The 19,483-nt window shown below is 48.4% G+C and overlaps 4 protein-coding genes across 5 annotated transcripts; 2 read left to right on the forward strand and 2 right to left on the reverse strand.

The window, feature by feature from the left end:
- The first annotated feature begins 1,700 nt into the window (after positions 1–1,700).
- Positions 1,701–2,267, forward strand: LOC6595846 (M-phase-specific PLK1-interacting protein). The gene has a single exon (XM_002021340.2). It carries the CDS (start codon positions 1,762–1,764, stop codon positions 2,200–2,202), a length of 441 nt encoding a protein of 146 aa, XP_002021376.1. The 5' UTR covers positions 1,701–1,761; the 3' UTR covers positions 2,203–2,267.
- On the reverse strand, positions 2,203–3,208 carry LOC6595845 (RNA exonuclease 4). Its single transcript, XM_002021339.2, has one exon. The coding sequence runs from the start codon at positions 3,155–3,157 to the stop codon at positions 2,321–2,323; it is 837 nt and encodes a 278-aa protein (XP_002021375.1). The 5' UTR covers positions 3,158–3,208; the 3' UTR covers positions 2,203–2,320.
- Positions 3,209–3,398: 190 nt separating this feature from the next.
- LOC6595844 (neuralized-like protein 4) lies at positions 3,399–9,652 on the forward strand. Its single transcript, XM_026989709.1, has 8 exons — positions 3,399–3,777; positions 3,841–4,200; positions 4,264–5,237; positions 5,312–5,488; positions 5,553–7,465; positions 7,529–7,841; positions 7,909–8,019; positions 8,074–9,652. The coding sequence occupies exons 1-8, from the start codon at positions 3,595–3,597 to the stop codon at positions 9,473–9,475; spliced, it is 5,433 nt and encodes a 1,810-aa protein (XP_026845510.1). The 5' UTR covers positions 3,399–3,594; the 3' UTR covers positions 9,476–9,652.
- A 2,637-nt stretch (positions 9,653–12,289) lies between these two features.
- Positions 12,290–18,880, reverse strand: LOC6595754 (heat shock 70 kDa protein 4). 2 transcript variants are annotated; one of them, XM_026989418.1, is made up of 6 exons: positions 18,628–18,880; positions 16,575–17,526; positions 15,955–16,503; positions 14,375–14,470; positions 13,393–13,593; positions 12,290–13,319 (listed from the first exon to the last, which is right to left on the reverse strand). In XM_026989418.1, exons 1-6 carry the CDS (start codon positions 18,732–18,734, stop codon positions 12,699–12,701), a joined length of 2,526 nt encoding a protein of 841 aa, XP_026845219.1. In that variant the 5' UTR covers positions 18,735–18,880; the 3' UTR covers positions 12,290–12,698. The 2 variants fall into 2 exon arrangements, with proteins under 2 accessions (XP_026845219.1, XP_002021371.2); XM_002021335.2 differs by lacking the exon at positions 14,375–14,470.
- Positions 18,881–19,483: the final 603 nt, after the last annotated feature.

Genomic DNA, 19,483 nt, shown 5'->3' on the forward strand with positions numbered 1-19,483 from the left:
CAATGAAAGGCTCCTTTGGAAGGCGACGCCTTTTGTGCTTTGTTCGCGTCGCACTCCGCTTTCGTTTTGACTAAATGGTTCAACGCGAATTGCGGAGATGTTTGATTTTTAAAAAGCTAACTTTACTTGCACTTCAACAACTAGAAAAAAAAATTGTAAACTAAATGCCACTGCAGTTGTATGCACTTTTGACCGACCGCGCGACCGTCTGCATTTGACACCAACGCACACACACACACACACACACCAAAACACGGCTCCTCGACTGCTGTTATTTTGATTCTCGCTATTAATTTTTCGCTCGTTCTAAATTTTGATTCACTAATATATTTTATTATTTAAAAAAAAACAAATCGCTCCAATGTAATATGCACGCGTGAACTATGTTCGACAAAAAATACGTCTGTTGTTGTTCGAAGAAATGACGGTAGGTAGTGTTAAATATATATTGATAAACCATATATCGATATATATGTGGGCGATAGTATTTTATGATCGTACGACACTACCAAAAACTACCTCACGCATCTGAAAGACATAGATAGCACAAGAAACAAATAAATTAGGCGAAAAGTGTGCCGCCCTCCGTTGCCACCAGATCGACTAAAAATCCAAGAAACGTCTCTATATCTCTCGCTCTCACTGCAAGCTTTTCCCGTAAGGCTAAGTGTAGTCTCATACGAGCACTATCGAAGCCCAATAATCGGTATTTTTGTGCGATAATCGACACTTATCGGGGTTTGATTTAAAAAAAAATATTCATACACCTATATCTGTTGTTACACGGTAGATTAGCTCCAGAAAAAAACCGTGTTAAAGACGACATTGATCGTATGCCAAAATAGATGATTTCTAAAACATAGAATATACATAGTTCAAAGTACCATTTTTGTTGGCTTAATTATGAAACTGATCCTAGAGGCCTAAAGGTGTTTACATTAGATAGTCTATTCTATACCGGATCTGATCTTCCTTCTATCCTGTTACGTTCATCGAGTGATCGAATTCAATCATATCTAAATATTTTTTTTAATTTTCTTTTGTTTTTGAGCAGTTCAGGTTGCTTTGTATCTGTAATAGGTATTTTTGTGTCCATGTCCCATGTCATCCATCTATCCAGTCATGTCCTTCTCGAATTTACCATCCAGCATCCATCCTCGGCAGGATAGCTAAGACAGGCTAAATTCCGTGCTGCTAGCGTACGAAGAAGCTCCCCATTGAGCCTGCTGAAGGACAACGAACAACGATTGGTACGAGTCCCGAATCCGTTTGAATGTGGTGTACAATTAAAAAATCAGCATTGGGTACAGGCACGCCCACGCACATCCTTTAAGGATAAACAAAAAGTGGTGAAAAAGGCGAAGAAAGGAAGAAAATCATATCTTCTATTAAAATTTAACACGCCCATCCGCCGTTGAGGAGGCAGAAAACTTTAACATTTCATTTGATAATAATACATTTTAGCCAACAACTTAGTTGGCCATTCTCTCAATCTATCTCTCATCCACTCTATATCTCTCTCGGGTATAAAAAGTTGTCCACATTTTGCGCCGCTTCGTATTAAAACTGCACAACAAACGATATTAATATCGACGGTAATTTGGAAAACTGCAAGTGTGACCAGAGGCTTAGATGAGAAAACCACAACAAGAGATATATCGATGATTTCCCACCTCTATAAAACAAGCAGAAAAGGGAATATATTAAATTGCTGCTTAAAGATCCGTAATTTGACATAGTTAATTAGTAAGAACCAGCAGGATGGGTACACCTCGCAGGGGATTCAACAATTTACCGCCATACTCCCAGGGAATGAGACAATATCCGTCCCAGGGCTCGGAGTATATGTCGCAGCATGCTGGCGGACTGCAAGCACCACAACAACCCAATTTTGGCTTCTACGAGGACAAACAGAGTTTCGCTCAGCCAAAGCCAAACACTCCACATTTCTATCAAAACACGGCGCCCCAGGAGCAAATGCACCGACCCCGGCAGCAGCAACAAATGCCGTTTGGACAGGGCCGTGGTAGGAACTTTGGTCGAGGTGGAGGGGGCTTCAATCGCAGGCCCCACCACCACTTCAAAGATCACGGCTCCCAATACTTCCATCCCTCCATGCTGGAGGATCCTTGGCGCGACTTAATGGCCCGTCACAATGCCATCCACGGGCCCAGCGTTGATGAGGAACAAGTCGGGGTATAATGTAGCTAGTTTGTAACATTTTATATATTAGGCAACAGTTTCCAATAAAAAGAAACTCGTTTTTACAGTACGTGTTTAAATTAGAAAGCACACATGCAAGATGACCCGAGAGCAGGCATCAGAAGCGTTGCTGCTGGAGCTGCTTCTTCTCCAGGTGCTTCTCCCAGTCGGCGGCAATGCGATTGTATATGCCCATGGCAGAGCGGGCATCCTCCACGGAGTTGTGTTCGCCGGTTTGGATTTCCTGGCCGAGCACGGCCATGGTGAGACGCTTGAGACTTGGAGTATGGCCGTTGGAGACGAGCTTGCATAGTGGCTTGTAGCGCGAAGTGTCGCGAATATGTTCGAAGGGATGCTTGATGTTCAGGACGGCGAGATCGTGGCGCAGGGCGTGGCCGACGAGAATTTTGCCGTGTAGCAGCTTTACAACCTCGTCCTGGACGGTGGCAAAGTCTTCGGCGTTCTCTATATCATGCGGGCGAATGCCGGAGACGCTGGTGCGATAGTCTGTAACCGTTTGGCGCGGCTTTACGTACTTGTCCATTAGAACATGGCCCACACTATTCACAATCGATACTCGGGCCAGCATGTCCTCCTGCCCATTGTGGCCCACTCCAACCATCTCGCAGTCCATGGACAAATAACGATTGCGCTGGGCCATTTTCCTCTGGCGTGTGCGTGCCGATTTGGTCAGGGGCTCGGACTCAGGTGCGGATCCTTCCTCAGTCGCTTTCGCCACCTGCACCTTGTTCTCGCTTCCCGAGGCAGTGGCAGCCAGCCAATTGGATCCGGCAGCGCGTCTGTGTACATTTGGCTGCTGCATCTCCAATGAGGTTTGAAGCTTGCAACTCTTCGGACTCACATTTTTTTCGCCGCTGTTGTTGCTGGTCCTGGTGGTATTGGCCTTGTTGCGGTGCAAGTCAAACTGCTTCTGGCGCTGCTCTGACGACGACATCGCAACGCTTGTGCATCAATAAATTCCGTAGGTCCTCAACGAAAAATGTGTTATTTTTTTTGATCCAGCTCGAATTTGACGGACAGAAAGGTGTGCCCGTTTCTATCTAAATATTTACTGTCCACATGCAGGTTCGCATATCGATTTACATCGATATATTAGGTTGGATTTTTATTGGATTCGATAGGCGGCGGTCACATAAAAAACTATTTATTCTCTGTTTATTGTTGCAATTTTTGAATATGTATGCATAATTATGCAAAGACATAGCAACAAATATATTCAGTGGTTGTCAAACAACCCCACGACCTGTGCAAGTGCATCATCATAAGCCCATGGCCCGCTTTTCACCTGTGTGCCCATTCCGATTGAAAATTGATTTGTACTGGGCCTCCGGCTGCGGGTATGCGAACGGGAGAACAGAAAAGCAGAGCTGAATGACAATGGCCGGCCACCAAATGCAGATGCAATCCTTTCATACGCGCTGCGGCCGCTCCATCAGATTGTACAATGGCAACCGTTCGGCGCAGCGCTCGATGCGAGATTTCAGCCATGCTCTGGTCTTCAGTGCCGAGCCACTGGAGGACGATGTCCTCTTTGAAGTGGTCATTGAGAAGAAGGTGAGTAGAAAGCGACTTGGCAGACATGATGGTTTTTATATACCCTGAAATTATTTCTTAAAGAACACTTCTTGGGGCGGCAGCATCGAGATTGGAGTTACAGCCGAATCTCCCGACAATCTCGAGCTGGTGGCCTGCGCCACAGCCATGAGAAACGGCACCTGGGTCATGTCCGGCATCGATGTCCGCAAGGATGGTCGCCGGCTGTTTGAATTCTATGGCACGGACCTGGAAACTCTCAACGAGAGCGATCGCGTGGGTGTTATGCGCACCTCCAGCAATGATCTCGTATTTTATGTGAACGGTGAATCTCAAGGCGTGGCCGCCAAGAACATGCCCAAGCCCCTCTGGGCCCTCGTCGATCTCTATGGGCGTTGTGTACAGGTTTCATTGTGTCCCCGCGATGCCCACGGATCAGGAGAGGTTCGAATGAAGCAAGTCATTGATTTTTATCGGCAATACCATTACCGTTACTATTTTGCATAGCTACTGGACTCCCCATTGCAGCAACCGCTGCAGCAGGTTGTGCAGAATCTGGATGTGGCCATGAACGTAGACGTCAGTGTGGATGGCACCAATATGACGGCCCTGGCCATGCTCAATCTGAATGGGGGTGCTACTTCGGGATCCGACTACTATGATGTCAACGATCGCCTTCGTTTCCACACCCGATGTGGATCGCTGGTCAAGCTTTCGCCCAACTTTCGTTCCGCGGAGCGCCGTCGTCCCCTGGACGAGTTCAACAATGGCGTGGTGATGACACACCGTCCGCTGCGGGACAACGAACTCTTTGAGATACGCATCGACAAGCTTGTGGACAAGTGGTCGGGCTCCATAGAGGTGGGCGTGACCACCCATAATCCCACGGTGCTGCACTTCCCGGCCACCATGACGAACATGCGATCGGGCACCATCATGATGTCCGGCTGTGGCATTCTCACCAACGGCAAGGGCACTCGTCGCCAGTACGGGGAGTTCAACCTGGACGAGCTGCGCGAGGGCGATCGCGTGGGGATGATGCGCAAGGCCAATGGCAACCTGCACTACTACATCAATGGCCAGGATCAGGGCGTGGCTGCCACGCGAGTGGCCTCCACTTTGTGGGGCGTCATCGATCTGTATGGCATGACCATCAAGGTGACCATTGTCGATCGCGATGAGCGCGAGCAGCAAAACCTCGTCACCAGGCGCAACAACATCGTGGCCGGCATGAGCTCCTGCTCTGGCAGCAGCACTCTTCAGCAGCAGCAGCAGCTCCAGCAGCAATCATCGGGCACTCCCACTCTGAGTCTGCTCAGTCCGGAGAGTGAAATGATTGTGGCTGGGGCCGCTGGTGGGCTGAGCGAGACCATATCGAGCTCACGGGCCATTGCCCGGAACGATGACCGCCTGACATTCCATCACATATGCGGCACTCATGCCACAGTCACTCAGAGCGGCCGCACAGCTCTGCGTCCCAAGTAAGTAATAAGTGATTTTCATTGAGTTTCCCCCCAACTATTCTTCTTTACCTATTTTACCTTCGCTTTGGCAGTGCCGCTGATGACTTCAACAATGGAGTGGTCCTCACGCGACGTCCGTTGCGGCCGAACGAACTCTTTCAGGTGCGTCTCGAGCGTGTAGTCACCAAGTGGGCTGGGTCTGTGGAAATGGGCGTGACCACGCACACCGCCGACGAGCTGGACTTTCCCTTTACCATGACCAATGTTCGGTGAGTCTTCCATTCCATTCCGCTATAGAAGCGTCCAATACAAAGTATTCCCTTTAATAAGTAGATCCGGCACGTGGATGATGACTGGCAATGGGGTCATGCAGAATGGAGTTACTGTAATCGAGCAATATGGCCAGAATCTGGACCGCCTGCAGGTGGGCGATCGCGTGGGCGTGGTGCGCAAGGACGATGGCACTTTGCACTTTTGGGTGAACGGCGTGGACCAGGGGCCTGCCGCCAGCAATGTCCCCGAGCGTGTTTACGGGGTAATCGATCTGTACGGCCAGGCGGCCCAGGCGAGCATTGTGGACACCTCGGAGTGCGGCAGCCCGGACACGGGCAACTCGACCATCTCGAACACGACGCTGTACAGCGAGGTGCCCCTGCGCTTCCACAGCATTCATGGCGCGAATGCGGGCATCTCGAACAGCGGCCTGACCGCCTCGCGCCCCAATTCGCTGGCCGAGTTCAATGATGCGATTGTGTTCAGCAATCGGCCGCTGCGGCAGCGCGAGCTCTTCGAAGTGGAGCTGGAGACGATGGTGCGGCATTGGTCGGGCAACATAGAGATTGGGGTGACGGGCACGCGCCCGGAGGACATCCAACTGGCGCCTAATGCCACCGATCTGGAGGCCAACGATACGATCATCCTGTGCGGGCCCATGATCTTTCACAATCGCAAGACAATACGCACGAATATCCTCCTGGATCTGGACACCCTGGGACCCAGCACCCGGGTGGGCGTGATGCGCAACGGGGACTTTATCCACTTCTTTGTGGATGGCATGGACCAGGGCCCGGCCTGCGAGTGCCATGCCCCCAACATCTGGGCCATCATCGACCTGTACGGGCAGTGTGCGCAGGTCAGTCTGACACAGAACCAGCTGGACATCCGTGCCCCGTATGCCACCAGTGAGAATTCGCAGAGCTGCCAGGCCACCTCGGTTATTCAGCACCCCGCCATGGAGACGAAGCACCGCTGGACCTGTGTCTCCGGCAACGTGAGCCTGACCAAGGACTGGACCGAGGCTTCCCGTTTCACTGGCTCCACGGCCGCCCTTTCCCACTGCCTGGTCTTTTCCGAGCATCCGCTGAGCGTGGGCTCGCCCTTTGAGATCAAGCTGACGTCCATTAATCCCATTTTTGCGGGCTGCCTCAGCATTGGGGTCACGGATCTGAACCTCAGCGATGAGAGCGTGCGCAAGAAGCTGCCCACGAGCCTGAAGCGCATTCCGGCCAACGTTTGGTATGTGACTGGGAACGAGGTTAGCTTCAACTCGAGCTGCCTGCAGCGGTCGCTGGCCTCGCTCGAGTGGCTGCGTGTGGACGATCGCATCACGCTGGAGCGCGTCGAGAACTCCTCCTTGAACATGCTGCTCAACTCGGAGAACGTGAACATACAATTCCAGAACATACCCAACGATGTGTACGTGGTGGCCGAGCTGCGTGGCTCGACAATGGGGGTCCAGGTGATCTCCGCCCAGGGGCCGGCCTCTCCACTGCGGCCCTGCAGTCTGCGGCTGCAGGACTCGATGGACTTTGGCATCGACCCGCTCAATAAGCAGGACAGCTCCATGCTCGAGTCGATCGACTCTGAGGCTCAGAACTACGAGTTCGTGGACATAACTCAGAAGAATGCGCGTCTCAGCGAGGATCGTCGCAGTGCGGCGAGATCAAAGTCTTACAATCAGGCCATGGTGTGCCTGAACAAGCCACTGTGCAAGGGCGATAGCATCAGCATCAAGGTGGATGCCCTGAACAACAAGTGGAAGGGCACCCTGGGACTGGGCGTGCTCTCGGCCTGCCCCTCCACCCTGCCCATCTCCCTGCTGGACTTCAAGCGCAGCTGCTGGCTGGCCACCCACGACTATGTGAACATCAATGGCCAGGTGCTAGCCTCCAAGTACGGCGAGGCTCTGGACCAAATCCAAGTGGGAACAGTCATCACATTGACCCTCACCCATGCGGGAATGTTGAGTGAGTGCGCCAGTCAAGTCGTTTGCAGGGATTTTGGGATATATTTATTTGTATTTTTTTTAGTCATTATGGTTGGGTCAACGAACCTGGAGGATTTGGCCAGCGGTTTGCCCAATCATGTGTATCCCGTGTTTGATGTGTATGGAAAATGCGAGAAGATCACCTTGATAACGGGAAGCGATGCCGCGCGCAATGGCAACGCCAATGGCACCCCCATACTGGAGGCACCCGAGGCCCTGGAGCTGGACAATGCTGGCATGCCGCAGCAGTGCGAGAAGGCGCACCTGGAGATGCACGAAAAGGAGAAGGATACGGAGCAGATGAGCGAATCTGCCCGAGATGGTCCGTCCACATCGGCTGCTCCCTCGAATGCCATGTGAGTGGCAGGCTATATGCGATCTACATGGATTCAATTTTGATTTATTTTTATTTTTTGCATGCAGGACACGTTCGGTTATGGAGAGCGTATCCGAGAATCTACTTCTGAACATTTCCATCAAGAATCGCACTTTGGAGCAGCAGAGAAACGAAATGGGTGGATCCTCATCGACTTGGTGAGAAAAATCCGGTTTTTGTTGTCTATTTCTCATTATATTTACTCTGGACAGCTGCCTGCGCGAGTCTCTTCAGCTCCAGCACAACACCAACTTGAATATTCAACGCAGTCAGAGCACTCAACGCTTTCAGAACTCACTGAATAGCTCCACGACCGCAGCAACAGCAGGCAGTGGGGGGGCCAGTGGCTCCGCGGGCAATGCCCAGCACCTGAGCAACTCAAGTGTGTACGATACCAATAAGGAGTACGACGAGCTGCCGAATCCCGCCTTGACGAATTCGACCTCTGTCGATGAAGGGTCGACAGCGGCGGTAGCGACGACATCAACAACGTCGGCCACAGAGCAGAGCGAGAACAATGCCGAGGCGGTGGAAATAGTCGGCAGCCATGAGAGGGAACTGAGAGAACTGTCGGGGGAGCCAGCGGGATCAATCGATAATGTGTTGGAAGACGACGAGATTGACTACATGAACCATTTGTTGTTGCTGCAACAGTTGCAACAGAACGAGTACACGCGCCACCACCTGATGCCGGATCAGACATCGCTGTTGAACTTGGATCTGAATCTGCCTTCCCTCAATTCGCTAGAGTCGGATACGAACTCGTCCGCCCAACTTCGAGCCGAGTCTCTGCGCTCCGCAAACGCAGCGAGCCTGGAGCAGAACGATTGCGAGTATCTGCGGCAGGTGAGGCGCTTCTGTGCCTCGCTGGTGCTGCCGCAGGCCTTTTTCGACAGCCGCCTGGAGCCGATTTGCTTTTGTCTGAAGTGCAGTGGACCCAGCAATGGGAACGGCGACAAACTGGAGGGCTGGGTCTACTTCAAGCTCAACCAGCAGACGGTGAACGTATTGAGCACCTCCGTGACAGCAGCTTCGGCGAGCGGCGGCTCTTCGTCGACAGCCGCCCAGGTTCATTTCGATCTCAACGGGGACTGGCTGCCATTCTATTACATGACGCGAGTGGACAAGATACGGGCCATCTTGGATCGCGGCCAACCGCTGCCGCTGGAAACAGATGCCGACGAGGAAACGGCCGCTGCAGCAGCTGCGGGCACGCACAAGGATGAGCCGGGCACACGGCTGGAGCTGTACTACTCCCCCAACGCCACGGTCATTGAGCCCGTGCTGCCGCAGCACCACTATGTGTCCGAGCAGGGACTGCACCGCATTTCCACCTCCTTCGAAGTATATGTCCGTCGCCAGTCCATTTCTGGAGTGACCACCGGCAGGGCGGCGGCCGAGGCCAAGCGTCGCAGCATGGGCTCTGCCGATCACGAGTCAGGATCGGGTTCGGTCCAGGGCCAAGCCCACGATAGCGGCGCCTCGCCACCTGCCCCCAGCGAATCGTCGGTGCATCTGCTAAACGATCTCTGCTGGTTCACCAAAGAGGCTGGTGCCTGCATAATCAACGCTTTGATAATTAAATTGGATCGAATCGAAGAGCAGGAGCACTGAGCACGAGCTCTCCACACACTAGTCATAGCCGACTTGCATATATGTATGCCTAATTCCTATTAGATACTATCCATTGTATTCACGCCAAGCTTCGAACACCAAACCGCATTCGCATTCCTCTTTGTAAACGAGTTTTTATCGTCTTGTAAGCGCCAATAAAGTTAATAGCAAAGTTAAGCAGTACATCTTTGTACTTCGCGCAGCTGCCAGAGATGCAGGCGTCAAATGGCGGACTCGCCAACAAGTTGGAGGAGATACTGGCTACCAATTGGCAACGCTCGTTCGTGAGTGCTGCTAAAGACACTCAGCCCCCTCAGCCAAAGACGACGATGAATCCCTGACGCCCAGAAAGCCAACATGAATGAAGTGTCCCAGAGACATCTGATTGTGGCCCTGATCGAACGCAGCGACAAGAACATGACGATGACGGCAACGCAGTGGAAGCTTGGGGACCGAGCACTGAAGCAGCTGCAATTGCAGAACAAGGACCAACGAGGCGGATTACCTGCTTGCGGATTGCTTCCTCCCAAAGGCAGGAAGTGTGGCCATATGAGCCACTAGTTTGCCAGACCGATAAGCCTTACCTTAAATTTGAGAAAATCGGTTTTGTCTTTTTTTACGCCTTTGTTAACGTCGCGGAGCAGTGTTGAAGGACGATGTCCCCAGAACACCGAGCCCGGTATCGTCGGTCCGACTATCGATCTGCAAGCTCCATAGCACCGATTAGGCAAGCCTGCTTTAGACAGTAGGACAGCTGGACTGTGGCATGAAGCGTAAAAGTAAGCGCAGCTGGGGCAAGCCTATGCGCAGGTAGTCCGCTTGCAAGAAAGGCAAAAGCCGGAAGTCCAAGAAAAGCTGGTCAAAGACAGGCAGCAAGTCCCGCAAGTCGAAGTGCAAGAAGGGTGGTGATCCCCACTAAAGCCGTATTTGACCAAATTTGTTGGTTGTGCCCGTCGGTCTATTTCGTTATCCTCTGTGGGGTATTCTTCATGCCTGAGGTGAAGAATTATACGAAGAAACCTGAACTCTGGAGAACCTGCTTGCGGATTGTCTTCCTCCAAAACGGCCGAAGAGTGCCACAAGGTCTCTACCCCGATAACATTGGAAAAGCTGCTGGACAGCCTAAATGCGACCAAAGCACGCAGCAATCAAACTCTGGATAAAATCTTTTAATTTGTAAACGGATTCAATCAGAGTTGGACACCGAATTCGGTGCCGCAGCCGAGACCATGGCCAGTGATGGTTTTGCGGGTGGTGCTGGAGCTGGGCTGCTCGATTGGGTGGCTTTGCGGGTGCTGTTCGATTAGATGGTTTTGTGGGAACTGCTGGTTCGGATGATCGGCTTCGTGCTACTCCGAGAAAAAGTTGAACTGGAAGGTTACAGAATTGGGATCGGCACGTCCATCGAAACTTTCCGCATCTTTGGCTGATCTGGTAAGAACTTTCCATCCCAGTGATATACAACCGCCGGCGACTTATTCATATTCGCTTCTAAATATTTTACAGCAATCTCACCTGTTCTAGATGGGGTGGATCTCTTGGCCATGGTGTGGGCGTGCTCTCGGCCTATGTGAACATCAATGGCCGGGTGCTAGCCTCCAAGTACGGCGAGGCGGGTCATCACATTGACCCTCACCCATTTGTTTGTATTTGGGTATCCCGCAGCAGCAGCAGCGCAGCACAACAACAATTTCAATATTTAAAGTTTTCAGATCTTACTGAATAGCTCCACGACCTCCAAGGCCTCGGGTGCCTCCAGTATGGGGGTGCCATATCAAAATAAATTAAGAAAAACAAAAAAACCAAAGAATATTTAAAGTTTGGAAGGCGCCACTACTAGTCATGGGACATGCAGTAGCACACAGAAAACGTTCAGCGCATATTTGTGGGACTCCCCAAAAAAAAAAACATTGAAAACCATTTAGCATGAAAAATTAAAGCTCGCTGCTTTGACTAGTTGGGCCAGTGTTTTCCCCTGGTCCTGCCGGAGCTCCCGGCTGTGTACTCAGGTACTGCGCCGAGACTCTGTGTGCACTCTTAAATAAACTATTCACCCTATCGTAAGTAAGACTTTATAAGAAATGTGGCAAGTCTGATTAAAAAAATTATAAAAGCACATCTACGTTATCCGGTATTCGTAAAATGTTTGAGACAGCTAAAATCTACATTTGCAACCGCTCTGCAAATCCCTAATATCTCCATAACAGCATGGATTATTTTCTTCATTAAAGGCTTTCAAGGCAACTTACAGACGAATGTTATATACAAGACACTAGGTTATAACACGAAAACTAGACATTTTAGATAGAGCTCGCAAGTGGTCCCTCTTTGCAGGCAGTCATAAGAAACTGTTGCCCTCGGACACGATTAAAACCAGAGTCGAAAAGAAACTTGAACTTCGTTTGTTGTCAACGTGGTCTTTGCTCCACCAACGAGGGTATTTTTGGGCAAATCTTGCAAATGTATGTGTTGTGTGTGTCTCTTCCTCCCTTCTTTTTTCACGCTTTACACTTGTGCTTCCACTTGGCTCGTTTTGCTCAGTTGCAGATTCTCAGCTGCTGAGCGCCGAAGGACACTGTCTTCGTAGGAGAGCTGCTTGTGTTTCTCCCGACGATTAGCATGAATAAGAAAACACGAGACTAAGAAAAATGTGTGTTCTATTAAGAGTGAGCGGCTCTGCTTAATTTGTCTCTGTCCTTTCGGTGAGCAGACAGTATGGAAAAAATTGATTGAGCATATTTTTTGGGCTCTGCTTTCTGCTCCGCCGAAGCTCTACTGAGACGGATTTTACTAAGAGAAAGAAAACCGTGTTGGTTATTTGGAATCATCATTGTTTTATTTGATTATTTAAATTCCATCCATTTAGTGTCGCTTGGTTGTTGTTGTTATTCAAGTATATGAAAAATGGTCGATTAGAAATTGTTTTATGTTAATTTTTGTGTTGTGTTGCAATACCCACACATCATGCAGCAGATTGTTCTTATATATTTATATTGGATGTTTTGGTTGTTTTTTTTTTCTGTTTCTGTTTCTGTTCCTTGATTGTGTAGATTTTTCGTGGCTTGTATTGTATTGTATTGTATTGTATGCTAGTCCTGAAGCGCGTGCATATACAATGTTCTCTCATATATGTTGACAGTTAAATTATCGTTATTATTATTATTATTATTGTTAGCCAATACCGTTGATAGGCGGACAGCCACAGGTTGGTGTGGCCCACACATCAGTCCACATCCATATTGTGATCGGACGCACTCTGTGCGTTGTTGTCCATGTCCATCTTGCCGCCGGCCTTGCCAGTGGGCTCGCCTCCGTTCTGCTCTGCATTCGCCTCGGCATCCTTGGGCGGTGTCGCCGTCTTGGTCGGAGCCGGCTTCGGTTTCGCACGGTTGACCACCGAGCTGACGCAGGCATTCAGAGACTGCACCTCAAAGCGAACGGCTGCCAGCTGGACGGGACTGTCTGCCGTGCGTGGCGACTGCGTGAACTTGGCCAAGTTGACATCAAGCCATTTTTGGGCCTTTTCCGCAGTCTCCGAGATATTGATGAACTCGGTCTCCGTCAGGTGATCGTATTTGGGCAGACCCTTGCGGAACTCGGCCACCGCCAGGCGGGCAATGGCAATGCTGCCCTTCAGCTCCTCAAACACGGCCGGACACTGATCGTAGTCGTTGGCCCTCTGCTTGATGGGGTCCGTTTTCTTACGCAGCGCGTCCAGACGGTTGGCATAAGTCTCACGTTCGCAGTTCTCGCCATCTTCGTACAGCCAGTTCTCGAGATCATTCAGCTGCGACACAATAGCCTCGCGCTCCGTCTCCAGCACAAACCGTTCCAAGGGTCCCCCCTAAATTGAATAGCATAGAAAATAATATAGAAATGTTAGCCTAGAGCTGAGTGCCACTGATTAAGCTACATACCTGCAGCTTATTGCGCATATCGTAGACAAACTCCTCTAATGCATTTCTGGCGTCGATGCGCTCGGTCTCCTTCAGGTCGCTGCCAATCATTTTGGCCTCCTGCTGTGTGTAGTTGCTCAGATCCACGGGGCTGAAACCGTGTGTGGACACCTCCAGAGGCAGCTCAGTGGCTTTTCCGGCCTTCTTCTTCTTATCGGAGCCCTAAGCACCAAAAGGAGAGCATCAATTAATCAAAATGTCAATCCAAATGAAAGAGATTGCATTGATTGCATAGAGGGAAAGTTCAATTCAAGTTTTCAATTCAAGTTCAAATAGAAAGAGGAAATCGAATCGCAGCAGCAACAAGAAAACATCAACAATAAAGCGAAGAGGAAAAAAACAGCTCCAAGCAACAGCCTACAATATGGGCAGCAGAGTTCTTTTGGTATTTATAGGGTGTATTGTATAGCATATTGGTTTTATATGACACTCGGTTCGGTTCGGTTCGCTTCGGTTCGGTTCGGTTCGGCTCGGGGATCGATTGGATTGAATTTCTGGGCGAGTAATTAACAAATAATAAAATCAATCGGTATGTATGTATGTAGATCGGTTCGGTGCATGTAGAAGCAACAAATAAATTGGCAAATTGTGTAAGCATGTTTAGAGATACTTTGCAGATATTTTTTTTTTTTTTTTTTCAGTTGGGAGCACAAAGGGTAGGCGGCTTATGAGCGGTCTTCTTCATTCGTTTCATTATCGATTGGAAAGGATAAAGGACACAAAAACTTCAAAGGCAATCAATGTTTTTGTGCTTTAGCTTTCTTTTAATTTTTTTCTTTCTTTTCTTGTTTTTGTTTACTTTCGTTATTTCCAATTTCTTGACACACAAAATATAGGGAAGAAGAACATTTATTTTTAACATTATTATTTGGTGTGTGGTTTTTTTCTTTGGTTGTTTTTTATTTTTTAAATTGAAATTTGAGGAAATTTGAGGAAAACGTACCGAACTAAACCAGCCCTTGACCCGCTGTGCCCACCCTTGTCCGCCAGGTGATGAGGCTGTTGATGCATTATTATCATCGTCATTCTCATAATATGCCTACGAGAGAGCAAAAGCACGCGCGCGTTCGCAAACATATCCAAAACAAACAAACAAAATCAAATATTGGAGTGGTTGTTTATACATCTATATAGATATATATATATACTATAATGGGTGATATACATCAGAAAACACATTCAAATTTGTATGTCTACACAATTTTAAAAAAAAAAAAAAAAAAAAAAAAAAAAGTTTCAAAGTAAAATTAAGTTTATTCTACAGAAGTGGAATATCGTTAACCGGATCTTAAAACACCGACCCCAGATCAATCAACACCAATAACAAGAACATTAATAGGATTTCGATTTAGTATTATCAAGCAATCAATTATCATTTTACGGGTATATGAAGGGGGGGCTTTGATAGAGCTGCAACAAAATACATTATCGATGTTTAAACAAATAAAGTCGATCAAAAAAAGCATTTAACATTTTTAGCCTTTATGGAGGCTCGCTTGTCTGAATCGAGACTCGCAATACTAGGAACGCATAGATATCCCAAAGCCCACAGTCCTTCAAAACTGTGTTGCCAAAAGAAGTCTTCAGAAAAGAGAAAAGAGTCGTGTTTGGGGCGTTTTCAAGAGGCTTACGACGGCTGCGTCGCATACATATAAGACATATATTTTATAAATGGAACATCGATTATAGCCTTATGATATTCAACTTTGCTAACTAATTAACTGCCAAAAAACAGAGACAGCCTGCAGTGAGAGCAAGAGAGGTGTATGCGTCCAGCTGGCTTTCTTGAAGCAGCGCTGCGACTGAAATTATCGATTGTTACACTTTCCAGATCCAATTGTTCTGGCCGACTGGCCCTGTGTGTTGGACCAATAGCCGGGGGGCTTGCCTGCCTCACATGCTATCTCTCTCTCTCTCTTCGCAGCAAAGTTAGCAATCGTCTAATGCTATAAGGTTATTTGCAACTCTCAAAATGGAGCTTTATCTAATTGAAGACAAAAAACAAGAAAACTAGACACTGTTTATGGAGTTTATGCCACAAACAAAACGAATCAATCAATCAAAAAACAATTTGAACAAAAGTTAAGGAAATTTAAGAAAATCTTAAAATCGGCAGGCCGAATCGCAAAGAACCCTTGGAAAAAAAGCAGAACAGAAACTGGTAAATTGATATGATGGAAGGATGGAACGATATATGCATGATAAATCTGTATATCAACAGTAGAGCATAGGTAAAACGGACATAAAGTGGAATACTTGGAAAATAAAATGCCGGTTGAATGGATACAACACTGTAATTGAATTATTTGCAATCCAGTTCTACCTACCTACCGCCCTAAATCTACCTACAACTTTCAGCCAACAAAATGAGCGCAAAATGTACAAAAGAAAGTGGGTTGAGTGAGATGGAAAGGAGGTTGGAGGATAAGTAAAAACGAAAATGGAAACTGCGGAACAACTCCTAGCCACAACAGAAGATGATGACGATGAGCTTGCGAACCGAGGAGTAGATGGCACACTCACCTCCTGCTGGCCGTCGGCGTTCTCGCCCAAATTGCTGGCTCCTCCGGCCTGTTCGCCGAGTTTCTCTTCGCTGGCAGCCTGCTCTGCGGCGGCGGCAGCAGCAGCAGCCTCTTCCGCTTCCTTCTTCTCCACCAGAGTGGCTGAGGAGATCAGCACAATGCCGTTGTTGTTGATGCGCACCTTGAGCTTGACCTCCTGGCCCTCGCCGCGCTCGTTGGGCTTGACATCCTTGACCTTCCACACGCCAATGGTCTGATCGGGATATGGGATCTGTTGCCCATAAACTATCGACACATTGAAGGGTCCCTTGCGGTTGATGGTCAGCAGGCGGCTGAATGGCGAGGCATGGAACTGTGGGAAGATCTCAATCTCTCCCGGTCCGGCCGTGCCCTCGCTGTCCCACAGGACCTTCACGGCATAGTTCTGTATGTCGGTCACTCCGAATTCCCGGACACGCACAGCTGGCGACATGATGGCGCACTGGAGGGCGGCACCGCGCGACACGGCCTCATCCTGGTTGAGGGTGGTGCTGGCCGGCTTGTTGAACACCTGCAATGGAGAAGCGAGAGGCCAGGGTTAAAGAGGAAATGCGGATAGGAAGGCGGGAGCCAAGACATCACCTGCTCGATCAGCTGCTTGACGGATGGAATGCGCGAGCTGCCGCCAACAATTTCCACGGAGTGTATATCATCGAGCTGCAGCTTCGATTCGGCCAGCAGACGCTTGAAGGTCTGTTCAACGCGCTGCAAAACGGGAGCGCAGAGCTCCTCCATTTGGGAGCGCTGCATAGACGAGGAGACGTCGATGTCCTCCCAGAAGCATTCAATGTTCAAGGGCAGTTTAGTGCTGTTAGCGGACATCTGCTTCTTCAGCTTCTCAATCTCCGTGAGTAGGCGGAGAGTGGCTCGGGCATTGGTCTTGGCATTGATCTTATAGCGCTCCTGGAACTCCTTGGAAAAGTACTCGGCCATGGCCAGGTCGAAGTCTCGTCCACCGATTTGGTCCCAGGTGCTAGCCAACATCTTCAGCTTGCTCTTGGTGAACGAACAGGCACTGACCTGCAGTGCCGAGTGGCCAAAGTCAATGAATATGACGTTCTTTGGCTTTTCCTCGAACAGATCGTTCTTGTAGAAGCCATACGCTAGAGCGGTGGCCGTCGTCTCGTTCAACAGACGCAGCACGTTCAGTCCGGCAATCTGGGCAGCGTCCAGCAGGGCCCTACGCTCGGCGTTCGTGAAGAAGATGGGACAGGCGATGACACAGTCGTTCACCTGTGTCTGCATAGCGGCTGCCGAGGTCTCCTTCAGCTTAGTGAACAGCATGGCTGTCAGCTGCTCGGGACTGAAATGCTGATCCTCCTCCAAGTAGTTGACCTTGAAGCCGATGCTGCCATCGGGGCGCGCCTCCACGCGCGCTGGAATGCTCGTGAGTTCGTGTTGTACATGTGGATCGTTGAATTTGCGTCCGAGCAGACGCTTGAAGCCGCCGACTGTGTTTTTCATATTTGTCACCTGTTGATTTTTGGCGGCTACGCCAATGATTCGCTTCTTTCCATCGAAGGCCACAGCGGAGCTGTCGGATGAGAGGTAAGACGGCTCAGATTAGTTCAAGACAACGAGTCGTATATGGTTAAAATCAAAGCAAAATCAATTTTCGATTTAAGTACAGTCGAAACCATGCAAAAGCGACTAAACTCAATCAATCAATATTGTACTTTTTCTCTTGAGAATTGTTTTCCATGGTCACCCTGTTTCTACAGTGCTACAAGCCTATGTATGTACATATATCCCTGTCCTACAATGTGTTTCCACCCCTTCCAACCCAACGCATATGTAGATGTGCTCGTGCACACACACGTGGGCTCCACTGTATAAATGCGTCAGTGTGCTGTCTGTGTTTGCCGGCTTTGGGTTTATTTTTGACAGCTAGCTTTGCACACGTTTTTTTTCTCTCTCTATCTCTATCTCTCTCTCTCCTCCATCTTCTTCTTATTGCTCTAACGCTCTCACAACAGCTGCTGCTGGCTGGCGCTCGTTCTCTGCGTCTCGTCTCTTACCTTTGATGCTGCCTTTCTTGACCGCATGACGCATGCATTGCCTTGTGCGATGTGTGTATGTGTGTGCCAAAAAAAGTAAATTCAAATAAGCACAGAAGAGTGGAAATTGGGCCCACGCAATCCACATTTAAATTAAAAACATATATCCACGAGCACATATAAATATGTTAAGGAAAGGCAATAAATAAGCAGACAGACATACGTTGCGTTGTGTTCTTTTTGTGGCATGACAGCGCTTGCTCCTCATTAAAATTGCAATTTGCAAAACTTTTTATGGAAGTGCAGCCAGCCAAATTTAGGCCTTTGCAATCAGTCACAATTGCACATATAAATACACATATATGTATGTTTACATGTGACACATGTGCATATGCCTATACAAGAGTATGTTTTCTATATGAGCGTTACCCACAACAACCATGGAAATTTCTAGGCGCGCTCTTACACACGCACACTCGCAAACGCACACACATGCGGGTTGGGAGGCATGACTTACAAATTCTACCTAACCTCAAAGCATGAAAGTCGAACGATTATGCACGGAAAGCTTATCAATAAATTGGGCTATTGTAGCACTCAATGTAACCAAATAAAGAATTATGGATTATGGTACTTACGGCGTTGCGCGTAGACTGTAGTCGTTGGCCAGCGTTTCGATGCCGCCAGACCTGGCTGCCGCAACATAGCAGCTCTCGTTGCCAAAATCGATGCCAATCACAGACATTTTTGTATTCTTCGTTTGGGCCTTTTTGATTAATTGGTTTAGTTATATTACTTGTATTTGATTTATTTGGATTTTCTGCTTCTGAACAGAACGGGGCGGATCGCACTCTCAATTTTTCTTTATTTTCAAGCTCGGACAAACACCAATACTGCAAAATAGATACGCAGAGAAGCCAGGAATTAGATAAAATATACAACACGAAAGTTTCGTTTCAGTTTCAACATTTCGTTGACAAATAAATCCAGAAATTTCTACTCGATGTACACTTTTCACATCAATTATGGATTTGGTTTTCGCTCGTGAATCGAACTTTCTAGCGTCCGGCCTTCGGTTCTCTCACTTGCTCCAATTTGCAAAACATATATTGAAGCGATTGAAAGAGGAGTTTTTCTGTTAGTTCCTTTTATTTTTACAATACGTTTTGTTCACTAATCTACTGTACTTTTGGGGTATCCGGTACGCACGTTTTTTCTAATTTGTCAAAAAAATTAAATTTACCAAAATTTATCAAATCGCCAGTGTGACCGCGGATTTATCGATCAAATATACCGTCCGACCATCAGAAATGTAACAAAATATACCGTCACATTTTCAAAATATACCGTAAATATACTGACGAAGTCAAGTTCTATTTTACATATTCCTCGTTTTTGATTTTCCGTCGAATATTACTAGCTATATAGAACATTTAGCCATGCCCACATAATTTTATGCGATTGGTGAATATATTTCGTACTTGACTGGCTTGT

The sequence above is a fragment of the Drosophila persimilis genome, unplaced genomic scaffold (genome assembly GCF_003286085.1).
Source record: "Drosophila persimilis strain 14011-0111.01,24,50 unplaced genomic scaffold, DperRS2 tig00000431-arrow-pilon, whole genome shotgun sequence".
NCBI lineage: Eukaryota > Metazoa > Arthropoda > Insecta > Diptera > Drosophilidae > Drosophila > Drosophila persimilis.